At 37.4% G+C, this 12,500-nt stretch overlaps 1 protein-coding gene across 1 annotated transcript in view; it reads right to left on the reverse strand.

The window, feature by feature from the left end:
• Window positions 1-7,094: 7,094 nt before the first annotated feature.
• Window positions 7,095-12,500, reverse strand: part of tm6sf2a (transmembrane 6 superfamily member 2a) — an 11,925-nt gene continuing 6,519 nt past the window's right edge. Inside the window, exons 6-10 of the mRNA XM_084411884.1 lie at window positions 12,433-12,500; window positions 12,151-12,252; window positions 11,985-12,077; window positions 10,826-10,945; window positions 7,095-7,796 (exon numbers count right to left, since the gene is read on the reverse strand). The exon at window positions 12,433-12,500 is cut by the window's right edge and continues 57 nt beyond it. Of these exons, the coding sequence (XP_084268010.1) occupies window positions 7,587-7,796; window positions 10,826-10,945; window positions 11,985-12,077; window positions 12,151-12,252; window positions 12,433-12,500 (593 nt within the window). The 3' untranslated portion in view covers window positions 7,095-7,586. The remainder of the gene's footprint in view (window positions 7,797-10,825; window positions 10,946-11,984; window positions 12,078-12,150; window positions 12,253-12,432) is intronic.

The following is a 12,500-nucleotide window of genomic DNA, read 5'->3' on the forward strand; positions in this document are numbered from 1 at the left end:
ACCTAAACTCCCAGAATGCACCAGAACACGCTCAGTATACTTGCATTTAACTCACTGTTGGAAAATATTGATAAAACGTTTACTCTGAGCGATGCATTATTTTACCCATATTTGTGTGTTGTCATTTTTATTAAAATACAGTGTTAATAAAGTGCGCTCCGTGTGGATCTGACACACTGACGTGCTCCTGAACAGGTTGGATCTCCGTTAGTTGTGTTTGTGTGAATCTGGATCTGTGTGTTTATTCATAACATGTAGCATATTCTTTAGTGAACAACATGATGACACATAATCCATCCTCCGTTTGCTTATAGATCCACCTTCTTCTGTATATAAATTGGATGGAGTTTGTTTTGGGTTCTGTCATGTTTTTTATTCTATTGTCTGATCACATTTAATCCCCCTATTCAATAGTTTTGCAGAACTGACATGGAAACGTGCGTTTCACACAATAACAACATGAGCGTATGTTCATGAAATCCTTACGTTCGCTGCGATGAATCTGAGGTCAAACCTTGATGTTTTTATGGCTTCACTTCTCGTTTGTTGATGTGTTTTGTTCTTTATTAAACTTGAAACAAACCAACAATAAAACTGATTGGATCAGATCTGCTGTCATTCCAGATGTTTTGTTTAAAGTCCCCCTGAGGTGAAAATCAAGTTTTTAATGTTGTTTATGTGTCTGTGTGGTGTTTTTAATATGCTTTAAGTCAGACAAAGCATGTGTAAATTCATAAGTCGACACCATTGCTGAGTATTTCCTCCTTAAAACTGCAGTGAACCAAAGACAGTCTCAAAAACACGCTTTGAAATCGCTGGTGTTTCTGACGTCACAAACTACCTTGTAACCAATCAGATCAACGTGTGATCGTCAACCAGTGGATCTCTGAGCTGAGTGAGTGAGTGGAGGCGGGGCTCATTTGCATATTCATAGAACCACGCATACTAAATGAGGCGAAGGTGTCGAGTTACAGTCAAGATATTTTAAGGCATGAAGAAATTTTTTTCAAGGAAAAAAGTTTTAAATATGTCATTTTGGTGATCAAAGATGAGTTTTAAGTGATAAAATGATTGATGTGGGGGACTTTAAGTGACCCGCGTCCACATTTTACACCAACAGAAGTGATTAATGATGTTGAATGAAAGGCGTCTGAGAGGCCGATGCATGACACCAGTGTTTTATACTCGGTTAGTTTTAGTATGCTGTGCTGTTTTACTTCTCATTATTGCTCTATTAGGACTCGTCCCTTTGGAAGGACACACTTATACACTTATTATGCAATTTTAGACATCAGCAGTCAGTCACACACACTTTCATCTGCTGATTTAGGCCAGAAACATACTTTATGCATGCTTACTTTAAGCTAAAGTCTCCATTTGCTACTATTTCTCATTTGTGATATGTATTTCCTGAGTGATCTGTTCTGTTTTGCAGTATTTATGTCTATATTAATCTTCATGTTTATGTCCTGCTGTCTGTCGTGTCTGATCCTGACGCCCACTTCAGGTCCATGGCGTCAGATTGAGCCCCAGTTGTTTAAAAGTAATCAGATTTTGGCTGCTGGATTGGGTCAAATCTTGAAATTTGGTTGATCAAAAGAAGAAAAAAAGTATTCTGAATTTAGATTAGATCACAAAATCCAATCTTGGTTTTGATCTGGATCAAATCATTAGTTTGTGTTGTTCAAAACTTTTTAGTAAGATTGCAATACTTTTGATCCAAGAAATCAGAATACAAAAAGTAAGATGGATTACCTGATCCTGGAAAGCAAAACATGGGATTTCCAAATCTTGATAATCCTGATCCAGATTACACTTGAAACGGGTGAGTTTGAGGTTATGATTTGGTCAAATGAACTGAGAGAGACACCATGTTTTTGAAAGAAGTCTCTTCTGCTCACCAAGGCTGTGTTTATTTGATCAAACATACAGTAATATTGAGAAATATTATTACCATTTAAAACAGCTGTTTTCTATGTGAATATATAGTAAAGTGTAATTTATTCCTGTGATCAAAGCTGCATTTTCAGCATCATTACTCCAGTCTTCAGTGTCACATGATCCTTCACAAATCATTCTAACCGGGTTTCTGCAGGTCTTTAAGTTTATGCATAAAACAAGAACAAAGTTATGAAGTTAGTGAGTTATGAAAACTTTTTTTTATATCAGCCCATTAGCAGATATTTATTCTTGTTTTAATCATAAACTCAATTCATATTTGATCAATTTCACTGAAACCGAAAAAGTATCTTGATTTAAGAATATTTAGACATTTGCACTGGAAAACCAGACAAAAACACTGAGGAAGAACATCACTTTTTTTGCAGTGTGATCACAAGGTACAGTATAAGATATTTCCATATTCTTGTGGTTGGGAGCAGAGCGATTCAAGCTTTTGGGGCGATAAAATGAATTAAAAAATAATGTTTTTTTGTTGTTGTTTTTTAACTCTTAAGATGCAAAAACAACTCATTGTGTTTCTCCCCAAACATTTAGAGAACATATTCATGTAGCTATTGTGTTCCCTTCAATTTATTACTTGGTAGGCTATTAAAAAGGTAAAAAGGTAAATTTAAGACTTTTAAAAGACCTTTTTAATTCCAAGTAATAAATTGAAGGGTAAATATGATAAATATATCAAATATGACGATTTGCTGCTCAAGAAACATTTCAGATTATTATCAATGTTGAAAACAGTTGCTGCTGCTTTGCTGCTCAAAGTTATGAACAGGTTCTTCCAGTAACATTAACAGAATGTTCTTTCAAAGTTATCTGATTTTTAATAATGTTCTCAACACGTCAGCACAAAAACGTTATTTAGAATATATACGTTCGTTCATGGAACTTTTCCTCCCTGAAACGGTTTGAGTTGGATGTTCGTCTTGACGTTATTTTTTTAAATGTTGCTACTTTTTTTAGAACGTTCAGAGAACATTCAAAAAGTAACGTTCCCTTAATGTTTGAAAATTCTAAAATGGAATGTTCCCTTAATGTTTGAAAATTAATGTTTGAAAATTCTAAAATGGAATGCTCCCTTATGTTTGCAGGCTATTGCCAGTGTAGGGGTAAAAACATCGATTTATGTCTGTCCTCAGGGGTTATCTGTGTCTGAATTAACATCTTTGACGGAGGTATAGATGGCTCATTTATTCGGTTCGAGTCTTTCATGTGTTTTCAAAGACAGATAAAGATCCGCCATTACCAGCAGACTCTCGCTTTAAACTAATGAGCGTCTTTCGAAGTTTGCGTTGCCATGGTTACCGCCGCCCAACATCAAAGCATTCCGTTTAGCAAACGCAATAATTAAACATGCTCTTTGTAATTCCAGGAAAACTAGCCGACACATCATTCAGCTTTAGAAATCCTAATGAGGCGATCTGAGAGACACATCTGTTTGAGGCGGATTCAAACGTTCCCAGTGTGACACACAGTCCAATTCAAACCCTTTACAAGATTACAAACACCTTCAGAACTGCTCGAGCGCATTCAAAGGACCATTTGAGTTAAATCAGAATTCATTTATAATCCATTACCTCCATTAGACCACAGGAGCATCAGCCAAGAACATCCTGCATCAACATATGTATAGATTAAGAACTGAGTTTTAAAATACTTTTGTCACAATGCATCACTTTTTATGGCAATGAACGCCAGAATTTAGTGATTAATTATTCATTATGCTTTCATTTCTTATAGGAAAAAAATATTTTGACCCATTAGTTTAACAATCAACAAAATCCAGATGGATAATCAATACTCCAGGACAGGCTAAACAATTTTTTTTAAACAATGATGAACTGTTGCACAGTATTCAAAACTTATGAAACAGAAGGCTGGAAACTTAAGACAAATTTTTAGGATTGTAATTGAATCAAATCATTGTCAGAGCAAATATTACCACCCTTATAAAGCAGCATGACATCATGATTTCATGAAGTCTGCATGATACAAAAGTCAAGCTAGTCTTTTCCAAGGGGGTAATCTTTCAGAAAAAACTGAAGCTTTCCCGGGGGCCGCCATTGATTAGCAGACCATCACCTGCTGTTAGCATTCCATTGACTCCCATTCATTTTGGCGTCACTTTGACAACGAATAACTTTACATCTGAGGCGTTTAAAGACTCCATTTGTCCATTATTTATTATTTCTAAAGAAACACGAAAATGTATAAAAGGCTCCATTACCTTGTATCTTGGCCCCGTAGAAGCAGTTTTTGTAAAAATAGGCTAACGATTGCGTCATAACCACGCGACTCTCTGTCGCACAGTAGAGAGATTACCGTATGGACAGGAGGAGAAGCTTGTGGGCAATCGGGGGGATGTGGAGGCAAAATGACAAAGTAATTAATCAGAATACTTAGCAAAAGTTGCTCCTGCTCCTGCTCCTAGCTCATGGACACCTCCTACTCACACTCTTCGTCTCTGCAAGTTTCGGAAGGGAATGATTCAGATTTCTCTCGGCACAGCTACTAGAAGACAGACGGGTTGCTCACGTCACATCTACGTCGTCGAGCTCAGTGTGAGTCTGCGCAGTACGCTCAGCCATCAGGAAGTGAGAGCTTCTAACTGATTTCACTTTTCTCCGTTGAATCCAATGGGGTCGCTGTGTCCATTTCTTTTACTGTCTATGGTCTTTTCCCACAAATGTGGGCGGGGCTTGATTTGTGAATTGATTGGATGTTTGTGGTTTGCTATTGGTGGATCTCTTTTTTTTCTTCTAAGTTTAATAAGCTTTATTAGGCTACATGAGGTTGTCAATCTGAAGTTACTTGTTTTGATATACATTTTTTTTACCAATTTTGATAGTATCATAGCAATTTCTACAACTTTACCTAACCTAAAATAATGTTTTAAAGTAAGATGAACATTCTAATACCACAAAACATAACCATTTTCTTTAAATCCATAGCTTATTCTTGCCGGATCTCATCATCAGAGAAGAGAAGAGATGCTGCAAGAATGAGGGGAAGTTATTCTGATTCCAGATTATGAGGAACATGAATTCTAATAAAATAATGATGTGCTGCAGAATAAATACTGCAATATTCCATAAAAAATAAGAATTGTCAATTTTGATTTCATGGTGATTAATTCAATATGTATATTTCTCTTCAGGAACATTGTAGATCCAGTGATGTAATCAGTTTATTCGTCATTCATCTGTCTGATGGCAACCGGGTAAGAGGTCACTGGGCCGGTGACGCGATGATGTCATCAGCGCTGCAGAGCAAAGGTCCGGGATTTGATAGGATGAGGCAAAGAAATGTTCATGATATCTTTGAATGAATCATTCGTCTTCACGATTCACCGTGTTGCAACACTATAAATATCTCTCCCTGCTGAACCCGTGCCCCGGCGTTCCCTTTGGAGCCCAACGCAAAGAATAATAAACAGCCAATTTCACAAGACAGGAGATATGAGGGTTCACGACACCACTGACAAATCATCATACCACAGAAAAAGTTCTCATAATGCTGGGGAATCTCTATATAACATAAAAACAGAATAAAACATTTGGGTGAATCTGCCAGGAACATGTGATGAAAGAACTTAATTTTTTATGATTTATATTATTTATGAAGAGACTATTTTCTTGACACTGAAATAAGTCAAATAAACCCTGGATAAGTTTTTGTGAGATCAGGATCTGTTTTCATAATGTAAACTAATATAAAAATAATTAATGTACTTCCAAACACACACACACACACACACACACACACACACACACAGACAGGCACGATCAGGACACACCCATCAAACGTCTCTGAAGCAGTCCAGAGTCCAGATTTATTGAGATTTCACCAACTGACCAGAGATAAACCTGCTAGAACACACACACACACACACACACACACACACACACACACACACACACACACACACACACCACTGACCAGAGATAAACCTGCTAGAACACACACACACACGCACACACACACAGACACACCACTGACCAGAGATAAACCTGCTAGAACACATACACACACACAATAACACACACACACACACACAGACACACCACTGACCAGAGATAAACCTGCTAGAACACATACACACACACAATAACACACACACACACAGCAAAACTCCTTGTAAAAAAGAAAGACAGATGACGTTAAATTTTTTCTAGGGATGCATATCAATGTTTTGGTCGACAGCAAAAAACAATTATTTTCTGATGACCAGTAATAATCTTTTAAATCCATACCATACTTATAATAGTCTACTTATATCTGCTTATTATAGAACTTTGACAAATGTTCTGTTAAAAGTTATGTTAAACGTTCTTCTATAGCGTTAACAGAATGTTTCGCTCAAAGTTATCTGGTCTTAAAGCTACAATATGTAATTTTCGCCACTAGGGGTCGCTAACCTCTTACAATAACAAAGGCGTAGGTTGATGACGCATAAGCGGAATTATGGAACTTGTCGTCATGCCGATGGATCTAATAACAACGGACCCGCAAGTGCTGAATAATACTCACACAGGGCAGTTTATTAGACGAATGAAGCTTGTGAAGCACTATCACACTAAACTGCATTTGAGTGTGTTGAAAGTTATAATGTTATTCTGTGTGTTAGTTTGTCTGTATGAGACTAGCAGTGAGCTAGATCAACATTAGAATAACATACTGATCATATTCTAACATTTCATCATGTTGAGCTGTATAACATTGATTAGTTTTATGTACATTTGCTCACCTGTCTAATAAAGCTCATGCAAGAGCGGCGTCTTGTCGAGTCGAAGTTAGTCGCGGACGCTAGCTCTCGGCATCTCGAAAACGCCACGCTGATATTAATCCTCGTTTTAGTTCTCCTTTTGTCCCAAAGTCTGCTTGCCACGGTCCATAATGTTTGAACGAAACAACAACAGCGTGAGCGTGTCGATAGACGTAACGCAGTCGTCCACGTCTGTCGCCATGGTTACTATGGCAGTACGAGCGGAAACCAGGGATAACGCGGACTGAAAGGCGACAAGTGAACAGGGACGTGCCATTATTTAAAATTGGGATTTCTCTGAAATTAAAAATCTTTGGGAACTTTTGAGATATTGTAAGTACACAACTGCAGGAAATATATCACACCGTGCAAGTGATTTTTAGATATTTTATTACAAAATTCTTACATATTGTACCTTTAATAATGTTCTAAAAACGTCAGCACAAAAACATTCCTTACACATAATTTATGGAACTTCATCTGAAACTTTCTTTAGTTTGTCTAATGTTTTTTAAATGTTACTCCTTCTTTCGGAATGTTCAGAGAACATTCAAAAGTAACATTCCCGTAATGTTTGAAGAAGGATAAAATGGAATGTTCGTATAACCAAGAAAAAACATTTTTAAAACATTTTCAAAAACGTGATGTTTCGAACGCTCAGAGAACGTTCTGTTAGTTGGGATCAGAGCGACAGGCTCACTGGGAATTTGAAAAAGACACTAATATTGGCAGATACACATGCAGTCACTGATAATCTGATACTTTTACTGATAACTTGAGGAGGTTTCAGTTGGTCTCGCTTCTGAAACGCCCCCAATTCAAGCTGCACTGTCCTGCAAAGAGGACGCATGAACTGTCCGTGATTCTAATTCTTCTTCTTGCCGTTGCTGGCTTGTTCCTGAGGAACGCTCTTCATGAAGAAGGCTTTATCCGTGTAGCAGCGTACGGCGAGCAGGACGGGCACCGCGGCGTACAGAAGGTTCAGCGTGACCACCAGACGCCACTCCTCTCGGGGGATCCGGTACGTGAACGGTGTGCGTGAGTGAACAGATGATCCCAGGTGAGTCCACTGGGTCTGTGGAGAGATCAGATACACAGTCACATACTGACAGATCAGTGACATCATTTCTGTTCTACACTCTTAAAAGTAATTGAAGATTCCAAAACGTTTTTTTTTGCAGCAATATAGACCTTGGGCCCTATCTTGCACCCAGCGCAATTGACTTTGTACACCGAAAATGTATCATTCCTATTTTGCACCCGCGCACAGCGGACTTTTCCCTCCACAGACGCACGTCAGTAAATTAGGGAATGAACTTGCGCTCCCGGGGGCGGTTCAGCGAAAAGAGGAGGCGTGTTCCGGCGCAAACGTTCCCTGGTGCTATTTTGCAGTTTCAGAAAACAATTCCGCCACAGACCAGGAGAAACCTCGTCTAAAGTCAGTGGCGCGTTGCGCATGTTATTCAGATGCTATTTTGAGGGCGCATGCTTGACCATAACGTAGCGTGTGCACAACACACATACACTTTGATTATCTCATCTACACAGAAGCAGCAGTTTTCATTTTTGCAAATCATAGGCTACATTATTACAAGGAAAAATATTAGCACACAAGGGAAATCATTTTATTATCATATTATCATACGCCTGTTTAACCGAAGCTAATTTGGGTGTGTTTCTCCATCCCCAATGTCACTTCTCTGTGTTTTACGGCCCTGACGAGAACGTCTCTCTCCTCGGCTGTGAACCGCTCCTGGCGCGCGCCTGGCAAATCCGCCGTTATAATAGCAATCCGCCATGGAACAAGCGCGCCTGCTCTTAAAGGGAATGTGAGATGACGCTCTGATTGGTTTATTTCACGTTACGCCCAAACCACACCTATGAGTAATGAAGCTACTTCAGACCAACACATTTTAGATTTGCGTCGGGCGCAAGAGTCATTTATCCCGCCGGTATAATAGCAACAGCGCCCGAGATCCGCCCACAAAGTTACTTGCGTTTCGTGCTTGATACTTGCGTTTCAGATCGTTAAAATAGGGCCCAAAGTGTTATAGTTCTATCCATTTCTACTGATTTTGAAGTTCTAAATTCAGACAGTATGGGCATATCAATTATTGGACATGACAAAAAGAATTATTGGTTGTTGTAATCATTTATCTTAATTTATTTATTTAAAGGTGCATTGCGCAACTTTTCATGTTAAAAATACCCGTTTTCTAACCCATACATGCTTAAACAATTGCCTGATGGGCTGACTGAGCCCTTCTCTGATCACTGCGATTGCCTCTATAATCCTGTACAGTAAAATAAATAAGAGGGATTCGGGTCGGAATCTGAGACTGGGCGTGACGTCATGCGCGTTCACGGCACGCTCATATGTCTGGCAGGTTTGTGCATGCGCCGACGCCGCCATTCTCCGTAGAAAATGGATTCTAAGAGACCGGCTTGTAGTTCATTTCAAACACCAACGCAATAACTCCACGTAAGATTAAAAAAAAAAGAGAACTTTTGTCTAGTGCAACCAAAAGGTCCAAATTGGAGTCAGACAGGCGTCGGGGTAAGACGAGAGTAAACATAGGGAAGGCTTTCAACAAATGGAGAGATCTCCGGTCTGCTCTAGGGCTCAAACGGGATCCTCAGTTGGCTTTTTTCTTGATAAAAAGGTAAGATATATCCCATTCTCTAATGTCTGATACGGCCAATAATGACAATAAATGACGATCCATAAAATGTGTAATGCTTTAGCGTAAGCTAGATAAATGTACAATCGGAATAGGTTTTACTAACTTACCATTGTCAGTGATCAGGTTCAGAATGATTGTGATATAAAATGCTGATATATAAGTTAGATACTTAGACACAAATTTTGAGCAAATTACTGCTTAATTACGATGTATTGCTATTGGAATATGCTACTTAGCTGATCAATAAAACAAGCTAAACCCCCGCAAATCTTCGGCGGATTAGCCTGTTTGGCTTTTATGGTAACGTCATAGTGCCACTTGATTGTTTATTACCTTGAGACATTTGGGTGTACTTTGTTGACCGACTGTGTATGGTATGGTATCATGATTACAATTTTGAGCTTTTACAAAGTTATAACTTATATTGTTCATGAACGTGTTTCCATAATAATAGTCATAAGTGGATACAGTAAACACATAACACAGTTCAACATGGAGATAGATGGGAATAAAAAACGAAGTTTTCTACTACCCCCATTTTTTCCCTCACACATAAGTGTGTTATTTACTCAATTGCCTTTCCTTTCACATATTTTAAATTACTTGCAGATTTAAAACTTTATTACCTCTGAAGACATTATGATTGTAAACAAAAGATTTGTGCGGCTGATGCTCCTTGGGTTATGACCAGCTCGAGCTCGTGCAAGCGTGCGTGTGCGTGTGGTCCGTGAGCGTGCACACCTCTGGTTGCAGTTTCGCTTGCCGCCAGAGGGGGCGTAGTTCTGCGAAAACTCAGACTCTCGCGCAATGCACCTTTAAAGTCCCTCTGTGGTGAAAATCCAGCTTTTAGTGTTTTTAATGTGCTTTAAGACAAAGCATGTGTAAATTCATAAGTCGACACCATTGCTGAGTATTTCCTCCTTAAAACTGCAGTGAACCAAAGACAGTCTCAAAAACACGCTTTGAAATCGCTGGTGTTTCTGACGTCACAAACTACCTTGTAACCAATCAGATCAACGTGTGATCGTCAACCAGTGGATCTCTGAGCTGAGTGAGTGAGTGGAGGCGGGGCTCATTTGCATATTCATAGAACCACGTATTCTAAATGAGGCAAGGGTGTCGAGTTACATTCAAGATATTTTAAGGTATGAAGGAAAAAACTTTTAAATATGTAATTTTGATGATCAAAGATGAGTTTTAAGGGATAAAATGACTACGGGGGACTTTAACAATTTTTTTCTCTGATATATAAGAGCAGTTCATTTAACACATTTTTTTAACCAGTACAAAAAATTCTATAAAATCTGCAATGATTCTTTGTCTGTTAAATTGTACAGCAAAAAATATAAACATAAAAGTTAATCTCAGTGTTATTTTAGTATTATTTATGATTATCATCATTATTATGCTGTGTTTTTACCTGAGCTACAGCTCCAGCGAGGAACAGCGTCCAGTCCAACATCCATGTGCATCCAGGAGTGTAAAGCCCATAAACACACGCGGTCAAGAGCGGAAGAACATAGAACAGGAACACCAGCATCTGCCAGGACATGAAACCCGTCAGTCCATCATATTTACATCACATGATCTCTGTAAACATCACTGGCTGGCAATCCTGATTCTGTCTATAGAATTAGTGCATCTCAAATCATAAAAATACTTAATCTTAATACTTAATACTTTTATGTATACTTAATACATAAAAATGCTTAATCTACCCGGTTGAATTTTCAAAGTCTGAATATTAATTATTATAATCATTAAATTGTTTTATTATATTAATATTATATATTTATTTTTTTCTGTATAGTATTTTCTAAATATTTAACACTTATTTTACAAAATATTTCTATAAGGATAAAATATTACACTATATTTAAAATTCACAAAAATATTTGAAAACATAAAATGTTATGATTCTATCCGTACTATATAGTATTAGTGCATCTCAAATTTTTAAAATAGTAAGCTAAATATTTGCAGGTGAATTTTATTTTAAACAGCATGCATTATGAATATTAATTATTATAATCATTATGTAAATCATTATATTTATTAAATTATATTCATATTAAAAAAATATATATATACATATACATATATATATTAGTATTTTCTAAATATTTAACACTTATTTTACAAAATATTTCTATAATGATAAAATATTACACTATATTTAAAATGATAGATTAACAAAAAATTTGGAAATGGAAAAAGTTATGATTATATCCGTACTAAATAGTATTAATGCATCTCAAATCATAAAAATAGTCAGCTAAATATATGCAAGTGAATTTTCAATTGTGCATTATGAATATTAATTACTGCAATCATGCATTAAATCATTATATTTATGAAATCATATTAATATTAGAATTGTATATAATACAAAAAAACATGTTTTTTTACACAGTATTTATATAATGATAAAATATGACACTTTATTTATGATTCGCAAAAATATCTGAAAATAGAAATGTTATGATTCTATCCATATACTATATAGTATTATTGCATCTCAAATCATAAAAATAGCATGTGCATTTTCCCAGAGTGCTTCCTAAAGCCACTGAACTCACCATGACCTTTGGAAAGCCGACGCTGTCTTTCATGTACGGCTCGTACTGGTAGATGTAGTTAAAACAAGAATCCAGAGAACATTCAAGAACAACCTTAATAAAGAAAGGAGAAGCATGAGTGATGCACGAGATGGAGGGATAAACGGATGGATGTGCAGATACTCACAAACCCTCTGAAGACAGTGAAGATGATGGCGCCGAAGAGGCCGAGTGTGAGCATCAGGTCGATCGGCCGAGAAAACAGCGTTCGCTTCTGCTCCGCCTCCACCTACAGGTGACAGGACACTCAACTAGTGTGTGTGTGTGTGTGTGTGTGCAAGCCAAAACAAGTCATTCAAGATACAAGTCCATTTGACCTTTTCTCCTCGGTTTGATCAGTAGATCTTAGAGGATTGAATCAATACTGTGCAGATGTGATGTGAATATTAATCATCATCTAGTGTTTCACCTTATCAGCAGGAATGATTGACAGCTCTCTCGGCCTGTTGAAAAGCTTCGCCGCCGCCCATACGGGTA

The sequence above is a fragment of the Rutilus rutilus genome (genome assembly GCF_951802725.1).
Source record: "Rutilus rutilus genome assembly, chromosome: 6".
Lineage (NCBI taxonomy): Eukaryota > Metazoa > Chordata > Actinopteri > Cypriniformes > Leuciscidae > Rutilus > Rutilus rutilus.